General features: G+C 44.4%; 1 protein-coding gene across 12 annotated transcripts in view; it reads right to left on the bottom strand.

Annotated features, from left to right (window-relative positions):
• Nucleotides 1-18,432, bottom strand: part of LOC139054371 (armadillo repeat-containing protein 8-like) — a 101,068-nt gene that overhangs the window by 74,777 nt on the left and 7,859 nt on the right. For all 12 annotated transcript variants that reach the window (XM_070531272.1, XM_070531269.1, XM_070531268.1 and 9 more), the window contains 5 exons: nt 13,751-13,944; nt 12,512-12,592; nt 12,352-12,427; nt 4,142-4,232; nt 3,976-4,036 (listed from right to left, as the gene is read on the bottom strand). In XM_070531272.1, coding sequence (XP_070387373.1) covers nt 3,976-4,036; nt 4,142-4,232; nt 12,352-12,427; nt 12,512-12,592; nt 13,751-13,944 — 503 coding nt within the window. The remainder of the gene's footprint in view (nt 1-3,975; nt 4,037-4,141; nt 4,233-12,351; nt 12,428-12,511; nt 12,593-13,750; nt 13,945-18,432) is intronic.

Genomic DNA, 18,432 nt, shown 5'->3' with positions numbered 1-18,432 from the left:
ACGCGGCAGGCATCTAGTAAAGGAAGCAGTGGCTGGGGAATACCAGCAAGCAGGTGCCGGGAGGCCTAAGATTTGTCACCTTCCAACGTGCTCCCTACCGACGCGGAAAATGTTCTGCCGAGACTTTCACAGTGGTTGCATTGTGCTTCCGGACACCGTCTCATTTAACAGTTTCACAAGTGCTGACACTGCTGCACTGACATGCGCAGAACTCGACGACGGCGAGATCATTCGTCAGGTTTCTGCTGCACCGCCGGACGATGACCGAGTCAGAAGATGACGCACCATGTGCTACGCTGCCGTCGCATGCGGAGCGTGTGCAAGCAGTGACTGCGCTTTCAGCCGCCTATAGTTACGGTACGACCCTCTCCGAGATTCAGGCTTATCTGATTGCGCGTAAACGGAACAGTGTGCAACGGCGCATTCACGATTTCTTCCAAGCCTGCTGCCGAGCCCGAATAAGTGCGTGGAAATAAAGAATGTCACATTTTTCCCCCTTAATCTGCTTTTTCGGACACCTGTTTATTCGGACATTTTCGCAGTCCCCATGAGGTCCGAATAAACGGTCGGCGACTGTACCCCATTTGGGGTTTTACGTGCGGGGTGGGCATATTTAGGTCATATTCTCAATGAACACCTTGAACGATGAATGACTGGAGTGGTGTACCACTTCAGCAGGTAGATGATTCCAGTCTTTCGCTGTTTGAACAAAGAAAGAGTTAAGATGAGCGGCGGTGCGAGCTGGAAGGGGATAAACAGCCTTTGAATGGCTATCACGGGATGAAGCACGATGCGCAGGCGTGATGTCGGTCTGGTGAAGCAGTGAGTGACAAAATTTGTGAAAGAAACACTGCCTTGCGGTTTTGTGGCGGTGCTCAAGGGTTGGAAGGTTCACAGAAGACTTAAGTTTAGTGACGCAAGTGTGGTAAGAGTATCCGAATGAATTAACCTTGCTACACGATTCTGTATGGATTTCAGTGCTGTTGCCAGGTTAGATTGGTATGGGTCCCACACTCAGCATGCGTATTCCCAGTTTGTGAATACAATCGCGTTACAATCGTGGGCGATTTTTTTTTTCCTTCTTTTTTTTTCCCCCTCATGGAAAACAGGTGCGCATTACAATCGAGGGCCATTAGAATTGAGTAAATATGGTACAGTCAAACCTCGATATATCGAACAGCGCGGTCAGAATAGCCAAAATTCGATATACAATATCACTTTAAAAATGCGTCAACTTTTGCAAATAAATCACTGAACCAAGGGTGCGATCGGGAAACATTGTTTGGAGCACGCATTTGGTTGCACCGCACGCAATTGGCCTAGGCCATGTTGACTTCGTCTGCCGGGAGCGCGCAGTCCACTGCGCCGCACGCAATTAGCGCAGGCCACACCTACTTCGTCAGCCGCACGAAGTTGGCACCGTCTAGGCCAATCGCACGCGGCGCAACTGAACGCGCACTCCAAACAACAATCCTTGGTCACACCCCAATCGTGGTGCAGTAAATACTCACTTAAAGCTTCACACAAAGCATTTATTTATTTGGCTGAAAGTACTGCAACAGTGTAGCCTGCTTCTTATTGGCAGGCACATGCTTAAACACAGAGTCCTCAACATAGTCTTAAAATATCCACAAGCGATAGGCCGGTAGTGGCGTAGAAGGGCCAAAGCAGATACAGCCTCGGTTGAAGTCGGGAGCGGGGCAACATCAGCGCTTGCGGGATCAACCTCAGCAGCATCTTCGTTTGGCCACTATTTCTGCTGCGATCCCCATGTCCGTCAATCGAAGCATTTTGAAACACTATCAATAACATAGTATGAAGTGGCGTCTGCCAAGGCATCTATGAGTGAGCCCAGTGAGCGTGCGCTGTCGCAAGTCATTGTGGATGCAAACCGCCATTTCTCGAGAGGCACTGCATATGCAGAGCGCGGCACCAAGGAGGAGTCAGCGTGGCAAATGCAATGCGTTGTTGTCGAACTAGCCAAGCCGTCTAGTGTGTACGCCGCTACATTCAAATGGCACCCTGGGCACGATCGATGTGTGCAGCTATAGTGCGCCGCAGTCACGAACGCCTATTGCGCTACCGCTATCTTCGAGAGTGTTGCGGGGAAGCTCAGTGCCTGTCAACAGAGCACACGTGGTCTAGGGTAACGGAGTTCGATATATCCATTTTATGCCTGACCCCGCTCGAAATAAAAAATAAAAAATAAAGAATACATGCAATTTTCTAGGTGATATAGAAAGTGTTCGATGTACGCAATAATTTGATATAATCGTGTTCGATATATCAAGGTTTGACTGTATTTAGATGCCCCTGGTGATGTTGCCAAGTATTCTTCTGATAAAATTAACTTCTGACAAGACGAACAAATTTTCATGGTCTCTTCAAGTTAGTCTTAAATGGAGTCGACCGTATTTCTTTGATATCAATATTGTTCAAAATACCTTTTTCATTTTATGTTGTCGCCGAACAGCCCCACGAACAAAAGGGAAGTAATGCATCTCACAAGGCCTCCAGCTATGAAGCTGGTGCATTTTAGGCCTCTGTGTAGTTTTTGACATTTTTCACAAGATTTGAGGATTTGTTTGTTTTTCTCAAAACAAGATTTAGCTCCACCTCATGTTACGCAAACTTGGATAATTTTTTTTAAATGAAAATTGCGATAGGAAATTTTGCACACTCATTCCTCACATACAGATGTGTGCAATGAACTAGAACAACAGATATTGATGCAATATTTTTGCACTTAGAGCTCATTTTGCTAATAAATTTGGTCCAAATTGGGAATTTTTACTGCAAAGCTGTTTATGGCTAAGGTTCCGTAAAATTTTTATGTGTGCGAGCAAAAACTATCATTATCAGCAACAGCTCGTACCACTGCTCGCGCATTCGTTGCCATCTTCCACAGCTGGCTCGTTGGCACCTCTCGGTATAACCGTGCGAATGCGCTCGTGCCACGGCTCTCACATTGGTGTCGTCTTCTTCCACAGCAGGCTCTGACGGCGCTCATCATGTGAGCGTGCCAATATTGCCCTTCCCTCAACGAAGGCGGTGACAACACTGGCCCGCTGCAAGTTGATGCAGTGATTCTGTATCAAATTCTTCGCCTCAATATATTGGTCGTGCCTTCGTCATCTTCTTCCACAGCTGGCTCCAATGCCACTCATCATGCTAGCGTTCTCATACTGCTCCTCCCTCTGCGAAAGCGCTGACGGCACTGGCTTACTGCCAGTTGATGCAGTGATTCTGTCTCAAATTCTTTGCCTCAATATACTGCTTGTGCCTTCATCGTCTTCTTCCACAGCTGGCTCCGATGCCGCTCATCATGCCAGCATTCCAATACTGCCCCTCCCTCTGCGAAGGCGCTGACAGCACTGGCCCACTACCAGTCAGTGCAGCGATTTCGGTCTCAAAATCTTTGCCTCAATATATTGCGAAATGAAAACACGAATGTAAAAGAACGAATGTACAACACGAACATAGATGTATCAAAATGAATGTGTGTGCGTACCTTTCATCCCCATAACCACCAATTAAGACAATGTGTTGGTACCTTTGTTCAAAATTCTGCGTCACCTCTTTGTGGTATGCTACACAGCTTCACTGATCATCCATCTTCACAGAGTTGAATGGCTCATGATTTTTTTTTCACTTTGCTTAGCCTTCTGAACATTACTTTTGTTAATATTTATCACACTGCATTTATCCTATTTCACTTCACTCAATTCAGCAATTCATTAGTTACTTATCACTGCTAACACGACTAGCACTTTTACCACATTTTATGATAAAAATTAGCTGCCAATAAATAAAATGAACCATTTTTTGCACTTTCATAGTTGAATAAGCTAAATAAGACATACTTATTCAGAAAGAAAAGGTCGTTTAAGCCCTGTTGAAATCATGGCTTCCAACTCAAAAAAAAAAAATTTTTTTGTGGCCTACCAACTTAAGCACCGAAGTAAAAATGCATACCTTGAACACAATCCGAGGGTCTTCAGAGTGTACTGCCCCTGCTCTGCTCAGAAAGGTCATACTGAGGAGCAAGAAAGAAAATGGAAATTTTAGCGCAGTGCGTATGCATCTCCATGTGGCATGTTTCAACAAAAGTAATGAAAAAAAAAATAATCATCCAACTAACCATTTTGCTGCTGCAAGTTGCATTTCTGTGGGCTTGTCTCTGGCCATCAGGGTCACCAAGATGTCAGGAACAGTCCTGCCGCCATAGCTTGCTGTAACGACATGCAAAGGCATGTAATGTGTAGAAATAAGATAAGCATACATGTGCTGTGTTGACGCTTATAATACAAAGTATACAGCTGTGAAAGTAATAGTGTATCACAGCATCTTACTCAAACATTTTTCGTACAGACATGCTACCAACAAATGTAATCAAACTAGCAGTGGGATAGCTTAACTACAATTTTTACTTGTCCGGGTAGGCAAACTCTTGCTGAATTACGACCAGGGGCCCATATTTTGTAACCATTCATTTTCCGTTCTTTTCACACTTTGATGATTTGCTTGGATGGCAATGCCCAGATCAACCACTCAACATGACGGATGATAAGACGAATGTAAATTAAAGGGATGGTTTAAAGGGATTAAAGGGATCTTTCATTGCTGTCTTGTGACATGGGAATAAAAATATGTATTAGATACAATATCAAAGTACAAAAGTAAGCCTGCCGAAGCCAAATAAGGGGTTGAATGACAAAGACGCACCCGCAAGATGAGAATAGGCTGAAGGGCCTTAAAGCAGGTTCCAAGAAACACATGCCTGGCATTCAACGGTACCCCTTAACAAATATCCAACAAAAGCTTTCAGAATACAGCTTGTATAATTGGAACAATCAGCAAACAATTATCGAACCCACCATGACTTGTGACTTTCCCCTCCTCTTTGTAGTCACTACTGCACTAGAAACGGTGCCATTGTGCTAGTATGAAGTAATACCTGTAATCCTTCACCCACTGTCGCACTGAGCTTTGCTATCAGTGCCGCGGTATCATTCATGGCCACCAGAAGGCACTACTGTCTTATTGGCAATTACCATATTTTCTGGTCTAAGTCGCACCTTTGTACAAGTCGCACCCCCCTCAAAGCGGCAGTTTTTCCGAAAAAAAAAAACATATATAAGTCGCACCGGTGTATAAGATGCACTGGTGTCTAGACAGAACTAATTTTTCAAAAATGGTTTATTGACACACACAGATGGCATGTACTTACAGATGGCGTTTCGGCAAAACCATCAAAGCTTTCTTACTCCGAGTCGCTAACAAATAATTCAGCAACTTCAAGTGGGAGTTCCACCGGCGCCTCGCTGTCGTCCTCAAACTCGCTGATGTTTTCTTCACCAACATCGTCACCACTCGCAAACGGGATCAATCCGGTCTTTGAGAACCCAGCTACAACTGTTTTTGTAGAAATGGAGTCCCAAGCGTCGGAGACCCATTTGGTCACCTCTTCAAACATCGCACGTCTCATGCGTCCTGTGCATTTGTAAATTGTGGTCACCCTCGGACATCCACAACTCCCGGAAGCGTCACAGCTTTGCTTTCAAACTGCGGTTCACAGAAATGTCCAGCGGCTGCAGCATCTTCGTCATGCCGCCTGGTATCACCACTCGGACACAGTTCTTCGCACTAATCTTCTTTATGGAATCCGTGATGTGTGCCAGCATAGTGTCCATCACAAGCATTCCCTTCTTAACGTGAAAAAATCCGTCAGGTCGACGCGAAAAACATTGGTTGAGCCGCAGACTCATCATATCTTCATCGATCCATCCTTTGGCACTGGCCTGTACCACCATAGCGGGAGGAAAGCAGTCTTTTGGTAGAGTCTTCCGCTTGAAAATTAACATGGGAGGCAGCTTCGTACCGCCCACGCAGCAGGCGAGAACAACAGTGAAGTGCAATTTTTCATGGCCAGTTGTCCTCTCCGTTATAGATTTTTTTTTCCCCCTTTCTCGGCGATGCTCCTCTCCAGGGGAATATCAAACGTAAGCGGGACTTCGTCCATGTTTACGATGTAGCTCGCGTAATGTGCGTATATGTCCTTGGTCACAATTTCTTTTTTGACAAACGCACTGAAGTTTTCCAGTTGTTCCTAAAAGTCGTCAGGGATTCTGGAACATCGTCGTTCGTGCTCGCATCACCAACTTATTACGCCGCATAAAACGAAAACTCCACGAGGGACCGCTCATAAATCCAACAGTATTCATCTCTGTTCCAAAGGTCTTTACCTTGAGATGTAGCTGCACTGTAGACAGCCCCCTGCCTTCGGGTCATTGCTAGAGTACCCCCGCGCGTAGACGATCCGATCCTCGAACTCCGGCAAGTAGCTTTCTTCTGGCTTTCTTAGTCGCTTTCATTGTCTGGAGCACGCTGGTGGCGTTGCGCCAGTCGCATATAATTTTCTCACTAACCTCAAACTGCCATCCTGCAGCCTGGTTTCCATGTTCTTGTGCAAATTCAATTGCACGCAGCTTGAATTTCGCATCGCAACTTTTTCGCCTTGCAGGCGGCGTCATGGCTAGCGAGAAAAATGACACGACAGATGCTACACATGTGAAGCACTCCGCAAGGATTAGTGCAATGAACGTGTCATGGCATTTCATTTTTGCAAGCCAATTTGCTGTTACTTTCAATTTCTTATGACATGTAGTTACTGTACGTGGTACGTGGTTACTGTACGTGGTATGTTACTGTACGTGGTAGAAAGTGGCGCGCGGTAGTGGCATGTGGTCATCGTCATATTTGTGACTAGGAAAAGTAGAAAATTGTTTGGTTTAATGTCCCGAAGCGACATATGGGCTATGAGGGACACCGTAGCGGTGGGCTTCGGATTCATTTAGACCAGAGAGCTGTGTCTCTTAAAGTGCGCGAACATCGCGAAGCACAGAGGCACCTTTTCGAGCGCGGACCATGCACGGCCGCCACGAACCAGATTCATTCCATAGATAAGTCGCACCAGCATAAAAGACGTACCGACGAAAATTTCAGAAAAGAACAGCGAGTTATACACCGAAAAAGACGGTACATCTCTTAATTATGCTTCATCATGCTTACCTGCTGTTTATTTTTGGCTCATTTTGAATTAAACGAAACGGCTACTGTCACTAAACATGATGAGCACACCATATTTCTAACAAAGCTTTGTTTTACTCAACCGCAAGTGAAAGCAGCCCAGGGAAGCATGTATAAAATTTCCTGCTACTAATACAGCCGAACCTGTTTATAATGAACTCGATAGTTCCATGAATATGGTAATTGTATAAGTTGTTTGTTATATCTGAACTTTCAATACAAAACTTGTAAATATTAAAGATAGTGAAGCTACAATTGGCACTTATTATTGGACCACTTTGGTCCGAAAATCCCATTTTTAGTATCTTCCTTTGTTCCTGGCAATTCCCCGCATCTAGCTGCAAGTTTCCAATAAAAATATTATCTAAAGAACAAAATGGGGCGTCGCAGCTCATTCAAAATGACGCCTAGCCGGTTCCAATTACCCGCCATTTCAATAGTACAAGTGCAGCCACAGCAATTCTTTCTTCAATAGCTAGTGATATATTTTACTATCAGCGGGACCCGAATCGATTCTGCATACAAGAGCGAAGCGTTCTAGTTGGCTGGAAGCAGAAACTATTGCGGCATGCCAGCATTATGCGAAGGTCCTACTGTTATGGCTGCAGCATTATGCACGTGAGCGCTGTGATCTGCAAAGATACCTTTTCTATGTCGCTTCAGCTGAAAAAGTATTAAGTTCGAAAGGTGAAATGCCATCGTGAACCATTATCACACACAACAAAAACCAAGCGTCAACAAACCGTGATTTCAAGGTAACTGCGCAGCAACGATTGCCTGCCATTTTCCATGTCAGCAGCGTGCCCTGTTGCGTTCACACCGACTCGGGCCATGTGAATATCAATAGCAACAATAAGGTGGCAATACATGAGCAGCTCATCATCATCATCAGCAGCAGCAGCAGCAGCAGCCTGTTTTAATGTCCACTGCAAGACAAAGGCCTCTCCCTAGTGTCCTGCGCCAACCGATTCCAACTAGCACCCGCAAATTTCCTAATTTCATCGCTCTACCTAGTCTTCTGCCGTCCTCGACTGCATTTCCCTTCTCTTGGTACCCATTCTGTAACCCTAATGGTCCAACGGTTATCTAACAGTCACATTAGATTACCCGCCCAGCTCCATTTTTTTTCTCTTGATGTCAATTAGAATACTGCCTATCTCTCTCATGCAAACCGCTCTTTCTGTCTCTTAACGTTACGCCTAGCAATGTTCATTCCATCGCTCTTTGCGCGGTGCTTAACTTGTTCTCAAGCTCCTTTGTCAGTCTCAAAGTCTCTGCCCCATATGTCAGCACTGGTAAAATGCACAGATTGTACACCTTTCTTTTCAATGATAATGGTAAGCTTCCAGTCAGGAACTGACAATATTTGCCGTATGCAATCCAACCCATTTTTATTCTTCTATGAATCTCTTTCTCATAATCAGTGTTCCCTGTGATTACTTGACCTAGGTAAACGTACTCCTTCACAGACTCTAGAGGCTGACTGGCGATCCTGAACTCTTGTTCCTTTGCCCGGTTATTCATCATTATCTTTGTCTTCTGCATATTAATCTTCGACCCCACTCTTACTCTCTCTCTGTTAAAGTCCTCAATAATTCGTTGTAACTCGTCTGCATTGTTGCTGAATAGAACAATGTCATTGGTAAATCGAAGGTTGCCAAGATATTTGCCGTCGATCCTTACTCCTAAGGCTTCCCATTTTAATAGCTTGAATACTTCTTCCAAGCACGCAGTGAATAACATTGGAGAGATTGTGTCTCCCTGTCTGAACCCTTTCTTTATAGGTATCCTCCTGCTTTTCTTGGCAGAATTAAGGTATCTGTGGAATCTCTGTAGGTATTTTCCAAGGTATTTACGTAAGCGTTTTGTACTCCTCGATTATGTAATGCCTCTATGACTGCTGGTATCTCTACTGAGTCAAATGTCTTTTCGTAATCTATGAAACCCATATATAGAGGCTGATTGCACTCTGAGGATTTCTCGATAACCTGATTAATGACATTGATGTGATCCATTGTAGAGTATCCCTTCCTGAAGCCAGCCTGTTCCCTCGGTTGACTAAACTCCAGTGTTGCCCTTATTCTATTGGAGATTATTTTGGTAAATATTTTATATAATACTGGGTGTAAGCTAATGGGCCGATACTTTTTCAATTCTTTAGCGTCTCCCTTTTTGTGGCTTAGTATAATGTTTCAATTGTCCCTGTCCTCTGGGACCCTTGAAGTCAATAGACACTCCACAAAGAGAGCCACTAGTTTTTCAAACATTATGTCTCCTCCATCTTTAATTAAATTGACTGTTATTCCATCTTCTCCTGCCACTTTTCGCCGTTTTCATGTCTTGCAAGGGCCTTCTAACCTCATCGCTGGTTATAGGAGGAGTCTCTGCAACCTGTTCATTACTGCTTCGAATGGAGGTATCGTGGCTCCTCTGGGTACTGTACAGGTAAGTATAAAATTCTCCTGCTGCTCTTACTATACCTTCGAGATAGCTGATGATATTACCCTGGTTATCTTCCAGTGCATACATCTTGGTTTGTCCGATGCCAAGTTTCCTTCTCACTGATTTCAGGCTGCCTCTATTTTTTACGGCTTCTTCAGTCTTCCTCATGTTATAATTTCTAATATCGCTTATTTTCACTTTGTTGATCAGTTTTGACAGTTCCGCGAATTCTATCTCTTGAGTTGGACACTTTCATTCTTTGTCGTTTCTTTATTATGTCCTTTGTTACTTGAAACAGTTTGCCTACTGGTTGCCTTGGTGCCTTGCTTTCCACTTCAATTGATGCCTCTGAAGCCAGCCTCGTTACGGTACCGTTCATTACCTCTATATCATCATCATCATCTCGCTGCTCTAAGGCTGCATATTTGTTTGCAAGTACCAGCCTAAATTTGTCTGCTTTTACCCTTACTGCCTCTAAGTTTACCTGTTTTTTTCTTGACCAATTTAGCTCTTTCTTCAAATTGAGGTGAATCCAAGCCCTCACTAACCCATGATCACTGCATTTTACCCTGCCTATCACTTCTACATCCTGCACTATGCTGGGATCCGCAGAAAGTATGAAGTCACTTTCATTTCTTGTTTCACCATTAGGGCTTTTCCAGGTCCACTTCCTGTTGCCACGTTTCCTGAAAAAGGTGTTCATTATTCACCAGTATCTCCCCTCTAGCGTTCCTAGAATCGACGCCGTAGTTGCCAATTGCCTGCTCACCCGCCTGCTTTTCCCCCACTTTTGCAGTGAAGTCACCTATTACTACTGTATACCAAGTTTGCACTTTTCTCATCACTAATTCAACATCTTCATAAAACTGATATACTTCCTCATCGGCGTGACTGGATGTTAGAGTGTAGGCTTGTACTACCTTTAATCTATACCTCTTATTAGGTTGATTACGACTACTGCTACCCTCTTCGTTAATGCTGTAGAATTCGTCAATGTTGCCCGCTATGTCCTTATGGATTAGGAATCCTACCCCGTATTGCTTCTTATCAGGGAGACCTCAATAGCAGAGGACATGGCCGTTATTCAGCAATGTATAAGCCTCACCAGTTCTTTTAATCTCACCAATGCATAGTGCACGAGATATCGCATGGAGAACTACGCAAGAACGAGAGTGCCGCAGTCATGGCCTCAGAGATTGCACCGGCACACACGGCAGTGCTACCTTGGAAGTCACGGCCGCCATACACTGTACTACCTCGCCCTGAAGTACACTGGAGACATGCCTTAGAAGCATGATTACCCTGGCTTCATTGAAAGTGAGTGACTTTCCTCACGGCTTCCGAAATCGACGTGCAGCACTTGTATCTTCATAATGGTTGGATTGGAGCAGGGGGCATGCTACTATGCGCCCAGTACGCTCGCAATTTTGTGATTTGGACCTTCGTGTGTGCCCTCCTTTTACTGCAACTGAGTTTGAAGTGGTCGTTATAATGGTACAGTGCTTTTGAAAATGTTCATTATACATGGGCGCAGTTTCAATAGGCAGGGTTAGAAAATTGGAAATGCAGAAAAATGTGGTCGTTATAACTGATAAATTTTTATACAGTTAAACCTCGGTATAACGAACTTCAATATGACAATATTCTCTATATAACCAAGTATTTAACTTTTTGTAACTTCTTGTCCATAGAACACCATGTATTTAGAACCTCAATATAACGAGGTGTGTTTGTATGCCATTTCAATGTAACGAAATTTCACTGCCGTGGCAATGGAATGCCGAGACAAAAAATGGAAACTTCCGCGGACACAGATGGTCAAATGATTGAATCACAAACTGCTGCTTGCAAACCCACTTCTGAAATCACACACCACACGACAAGAACGACTGCCAAAGTGGAGCCGCTTCATGTTCCAGATAAAGTCTAAGTGCGATAAGATCCTATCAAGCCCCGCCCACTGTGCACTTAAGGTGCGAGTGAAAATGTGCGAGGATGTGACAAGACAGATGATGGCTTCACAAGTGCCGCCTTTATGCATGGGCAAAGTCAAAGAGGGGGAGGGAAGCAAGCTCGCAATAACGCTATCAAGCTTGTGCAACGAGGGCGAGTAGAGTGGGGTGACACTTAGTAAGCTGTCTTCCTACGCGTTTAGTATTGGAGGTTACGTAATCTGGAGTTTTGTTGACCCACTGGAGCGAGAGGCAGACAAAGCATTCACTCCCTGCTGCAGGCGCTTTTTCTGATAGCGTCGTCGCAGTGCGGGCGACCTTATCAGCAGCGATGGCAGAGTGCACACGAAAGCGTGGCTGGCTTTGCTTAATTCGTACCATCATATGAAGATATCGTCGACATACGTGGCATGAAACCGTATCATTCGTTGTCAACTCCTAAATTTACAAAAATGGATTGTTTTCTCATTCAAACTTAATTTTTTCAATTGCCCAATAATTCAGGAAATTATGTGGTCCCTTTCCATGTAAGAAACATCGATCGGCGACTGTACTTATTTGCATAAAAGGTCAAATTTCAATACAACTAAATTTCGATAAGACAAAGCCAATTGCCGATTTTACCAACTTCCTTACATCAAGGTATCTGGGATCGTTATAAGTGGGTTAGACTATATAGATATTGTGAAAGCAAGGGGAAAGGCCATGGGTGTCAAAACTGTCCAGTGAATCGGTAAATATATGAGCCCTCCCACAACCATGGAGGCAATGCCATTATCTGGGGAATTTGCAAATGAGCATGGCTAAGCATGGATGCACATGACTGCAGAGGGAACCCTACCCAATAAACGACATGCAGCTCACTTACATACAACAAGCGCTTGGGACACTTTAGGGTTCTGGTAGCACATGTGCGTCAAACAACGAAGACTTGGGAGTTGCACCTAAAGAAGAGAAAAAGCATGAAACAGCATGGAATGAAAAAGACATAACCCACTCCAGTCCACCACATCACAAAATGAAAGTACCTTGTAAACTGGAGAACAAAGCAATGCTGTTAGGGCGGGGACTGCACCGTGTGCACAGAGATAGTTCTGATGGTCTGGTGTCTGTAAGTAAACAATGCATGCCAGTGTTTACACTGTCCCAAGTTTGTGGACACAAAAGAATATGAAAAAAAAAAACTTCAACATTAAAAATTGCTATGAAAGAATAGCTGGATCTGCTCAACTTCCAAGCACTATGGCATACCATATTTATTCTGTTCTAATGTGCCCTTGATCGCAGCACGCACCCATTTTCTGTGACCAAAAAAAAAAGGAAAAAAGACACCCTCGATTAACACGCACCCGTTTCCCATGACCGAAACAAAAGTCCTTTACAGTACCACACATCTCATTCTTTCATACAAAAATACAACTTCCTCTCATTTGGAAAAACAAAGATTTACTCCTAATACACTAAAGTTGCGATAAACAGAAAACGTCGCAGTTTTTCCCGAAAGGCAAACCATCGATTGCGATAGCATATTAGAAGATAGCTATATGAAAAGTAAGAATAGTAGTTTTATTCCCACCTGAATGTACATACAGCACAAAGCAAAAAATTGAAACAAACGAGAAACAGCACGGATAGTGCTGACTTCCAACTTATTTGACCATTCACAGAAGAAACACTTGTACAGGAATGTGCAATGAAAACACAAAAATCGCATGTTTCTTCTGTCATGTCACATCAAAGGCATATGTGACGTTCAAATAATTAACTTTGTATCTGATATTGCATTTGCCCTTAAAGGACAATTGCAATATTGGCGATGCACACTCACAAACTGCCACATCACACCACTTAAGCAGCCTCAATTAGCTGCTAGCTTAACTATCTGACAACTTGCAAACAGAACCTCAATTCAGACATTCCATGAACATTTAGCTGAGCATCAGCATTCGTCCTGTGCCCAGGTATCTTTGCCTTCTATTCTTTGAAAGTTTAATTTGGCTTGAGTTTAATAATTGCAGTTCTAGCAGTGTTTCAAATTTTGTCTCTTCCACTTCAACACAAAATAAAATATAACAAAGCCCAACAAACACAAGTTTTACAACAATGAACTGTTCACGTCGCTGGCATCTCAATTAGTAGAAGACATGGGAAACAAATGCTGACAGTGAGCTGGTTAATGGCATGATGGAAAGGCCTTTGAGCTAGTCACATGCAAGGGTAGTTTCTTTAATAAGGTTACTACAATTCCATAACCCACATCAGCCTACCTTGCACACAGCTGTTAGGATGGTGGCAATGCACTCCTGGTTGGACGCATGAGTTTGCGTAGCCATGAGGATCAAGTGTCGAACTGCCCATGGCTCCTCGTACATGCATTCAACAGGCGTCAACTCAGAACGGAACAGCGTGCGCAGGCAGCGCAGACATGCCTCCACATATCGCTGGTCCTGGTGCACCAGCCCTGCAGGTGAGCCCGCAAATAACAGAATCCATTATGGCCAAAGCCCTTTCCTTCTCTTAATACATTCTTGAGGTGAGCAGTGCAAAAAATGAGACTTGATACAGAGGTAAGGAAAATGAACACAGCGCTGTATTTCTCGCATTTGTATCAAGTTTTATTTTTTGTGCTGCTCGCCTCAATATTGGAATACTAAGTCACCCAGCAAACCATCCTTCTTAATACATATAGCACTAAGCCAGTGTAACCGCACCCATGTGACACTAAATCTTTAGCTTTGTAGCTGGAGAACAATAAAAAGTTTTTTTAACTTGCAGACTAAAGTTCACATGCCCTCGCAAAAGCAACCCACTGCCCTCCTGGGGCATAATCTTTTCAAGACACACTCACACAAGAGTTGAGAAGTGCCCTCCATTCCATTCCCACTCGCGTCTGGAGAGTGGAGATCCCCCATAATTCCACTTCTTTTAACTCCCCTAATTCACACAGCTGGTGAGCTCACAGAGCGAGCCACCAGCTGTCATAGCCCTTCAGGAAGTCGGATCCCCTCCAACCCTTCAGGGATACGAGGTGTTCACACACCCGGATTCGGAGAAAGCAATAGCAACATTGGTAGCGAAATCGATTACCGCAACCAAACACGATCCTTTTACCGATACGGATATTAACCATTTACTAATAGAAATCATATATAAAGGCCTGAACAAAAAGAGTGCCTTTATACTAAACATTTACAGTCCACCAAGCCAGAGAAAGACAAAGTTTGACAGACTCTTGCAGGAAACTGCCCGCCTGGTAAAGGGAAGACCACTGGTGATAGTAGGTGATTTTAACGCAAAAGATCCTAGTTGGGGATACCCGAAACAGGACGCTAAGGGCAGAAATATCCTGGAACAAACAGAACAACTAGACATGACAATTATAATGGATCCTGGAGTGCCCACTAGACAGGGCAACAGTGTGAGCATGGACACCAGCCCTGACCTCACGATAGTGCAGAATTGTGAAGATGCGCAATGGATAAACACCCTCAATGATTTAGGCAGCGACCATTACATCATCAGCACCACAATTCGGACTGGGAAAATCAAACGCCACATAGGAATAGCCAAAATTACCGACTGGGTGAAATACCGCCGGATGCAGAGCCAGCAAAGCACCACAATCGATGATTTAAGTAAATGGTATGAAAGTTTAAGAACACAAAAGGATAAAGTCACAAAAGAAATAGCCCGCACATGTGACATACCAGAGATAGACCCTCACTTACTGCATCTCTGGGAGGCACGCAGAGGACCAACAAAAAGATTGAAGCGACAGACACAGAACCGGCAGCTAAAAGTACGCATTGCAGAAATCACCTGCAAAGCGGAAGAGTACGCAACGCAACTAACTACGTCCAATTGGGAACACTTCTGTGACTCCCTTAATGACACACTGAGTACCGCAAAAACTTGGCGCATACTAAGAGCAATTATGGAACCAACAAAAACCAAGAACGAGGGCTGTAAAGCGGTGGAACGGCTAATCCATACGTACCCAGGGACGGAACAAGAACTCAAAGAAGAATTATATAACAAGTGCTTCGGAACAGACCCATCTCCCTCACCCTGCGTGACCAAATACGGGGGGGGCGCCTCACCCTGAACTCGATGAACCCATCTCCATCGAAAAAGTTAGAGCTGCCATAGCGAAAATGACCCGAAACACAGCGGCAGGCAAAGACCAGATAATTAATCCCATGATTAGAAACCTAAGCGATGAGGCGTTACAGGCCTATACTACCTTTATAAATGAACATTGGCAACAGGGTACTATTCCAAAGGAGTGGAAGCACGCTCAAATAGTTTTAATTCCGAAGCCTGGCAAGAAATTAGCAATTAGTAACATTCGACCAATCTCCCTAACTTCCTGTGTGGGGAAACTGTTTGAAAGAATAGTAAACTCTAGATTACAAAACTACTTGGAGGACAATGAAATCATTTCAGACACTATGTTTGGATTCAGACCCAAGCTCTCAACTCAAGACATCCTCCTACAGTTGAAGGAAGAAGTTTTGACAAATATACCAAAATCAAGCGAACACGTTGTCATGGCCATCGACATAAAAGGAGCTTTTGATAACGTAAGCCACCAAGGAATACTCGATGGCCTGGCTGAAATAAACTGTGGAGAGCGGATATACAACTATGTTCGCAGCTTTTTAAACCAACAAACCGCTGAGATTAAATTTGGCGCAGTAGAAATCAAGACTTTCAAGGCACCCAACAAGGGTACTCCTCAGGGCGCAGTGATCTCACCAACGCTATTTAACGTGGCCATGATAGGCCTCGCAAGAAAACTAGAAGCCATCCCGGGTATCCAGCCCGCCCTATACGCGGATGACATTACAGTCTGGTGTGTCACCGGGTCGCTACGTGAAAAAGAAGAACGATTACAAGCAGCTGCCTGTGAAATCGAGACATACGTGCGAGCCAGAGGGCTGCAATGTGCGTCAGAGAAATCGGAGATAATACGAGTCTGGAAAGGCAAAGGGAATCGTAACGTCCCGATGGACCCTGCCCTTAAATTGGAAATCAGACTTGGCAATGATGCAATACCTGAGAAGACCACAATCCGGGTACTAGGCATGTGGCTACAAACAAATCAACACTGCCAACACGGGCTTAACCTCATCAAGACAGCAACACAACAAGTAGCGAGAATGATAAAGCGGGTAGCCACGAAAAGGACGGGGATGAAGGAATCCGACACCCTTTGCCTAATGAGAAGTCTGGTGGTTAGCCGCTTCATTTACAGCTTGCCATATTACCAGCTAACGAAAACAGAGAGGGATGCGATCAATTCGTGCTTAAGGAAAGCCTACAAGATCGCCCTACAAATTCCGCAGTGCGCCCCAACCGAAAAACTCATGTCTCTAGGAATTCATCATACATTCGAGGAACTGGCAGAAGCTCAGCTGATAACTCAAAGAAACAGACTCGCACAAACGACCACGGGTAGGAAACTCCTTGGCAGACTCGGGTATCACGAGCTCCTTGAAAAACACAACCAAACTAAGCCCATCCCCACAATAATCAGAAACTGCATCAAAGTGGCGCCAATACCCAGAAATATGGACCCAACTCTACATGCAGGCAGAAGAGAAGCCAGAGCTGCATACATTGAAAAAACGCATGGCGACAAACCAAATTCCCGCTTCGTGGACGCGGCAAGATACCCAGGCAGGCAGAAAAAAACGGTAGCTGCTGTCACTGACTACATGGGCAGAGAAATCATCAGCGCCTCCACTCACAACACCACTATCGTGGAAGCAGAAGAAATTGCAATAGCCCTTGCTATCAAAGCAACGGAACCAAACCAACAACAAATAACCATCCTATCAGACTCTCAAGCGGCATGCAGAAGCTACCTCAGGGGACGAGTATGCACCGCAGCCTATAGGTTTATACAAGATATAAAACCCCGAGCCAGATTTCACCTTTTATGGATACCCGGTCATGAGGGAATCAGGGGAAACGAAGAGGCTGACAGAGTAGCCCGTGCGCATGCTACACCCCACGGGTGCTCACAGGAAGCCTCTGACGACCCGATCCCGATTGACCAGAACTACTCTGCAATTTTAAACTATCACAGAGGAAATAGAATGAAGCTACCACCCCCAGATAAGAATCTCACTAAGGAAGAACAGGTTATATGGAGAAAGCTGCAAACCTATACATATAACAACCTGCACATTCTCCATAAAATTCATCCGGAAAGATATACGGACACATGCCCATGGTGCGGAGCCACGCCAACCTTAGACCACATCTCATGGGCATGCACGGCATATCCACAAAAGACAAACACAGAAATTACGGAGCATACACAATGGGAGGCGGCGCTGTCCAGATCACAGGAGGAGGTCCAAAGGGCCATCATCCGACAAGCAAGACGGCGCGCGGAAGCCAGTGGGGCCCTTGTCTAGGGGCTCCACCCATTGAGCGTTTTATTCTACAATAAAGTTGTTGTTCTTGTTCTTCCTGGAGTGGCTGAACTGGTCCATTCCATTCCTCCTATTCTAGTAGAATGAAATGCTTTCTCTAAAACTGTTTACGAACTGTGCTTGCATGCCTAACAACAAAACATGTTTTTGAAGTCTTGGCAACGTAACATACGAATACCATTTTTTCGCACAAGGACAAACACATTCTGTGGCTTCTCATCTCTTATCGCCTGCAATGTCTCTAATTATTAACTGTTCAAGTAAAGTACGAAATTATTAAATCGTCTTACACCACGACTCACGTAGTGGGTAAACGTAATTATTTGAGGAAAAAGCAGACATGCAGAATTAAGATGGTGGTCTTCAAGGAGAATGCTGCTGTCATAGTAAATGGATTCAGAGCTGACGGAATCACTAAAGTCTGCCGTCTTTTCTTGTTTCACATTTACTGGCATATTCATAAGCACTATTTACCAGCATACCTCTCCGACCATTTGTTAGTG

Source organism: Dermacentor albipictus, chromosome 1 (assembly GCF_038994185.2).
Source record: "Dermacentor albipictus isolate Rhodes 1998 colony chromosome 1, USDA_Dalb.pri_finalv2, whole genome shotgun sequence".
Classification (NCBI taxonomy): Eukaryota; Metazoa; Arthropoda; class Arachnida; order Ixodida; family Ixodidae; genus Dermacentor; species Dermacentor albipictus.
Note: the sequence above shows the minus strand (reverse complement) of the source record. Positions and strands in the feature narration are given on the sequence as shown.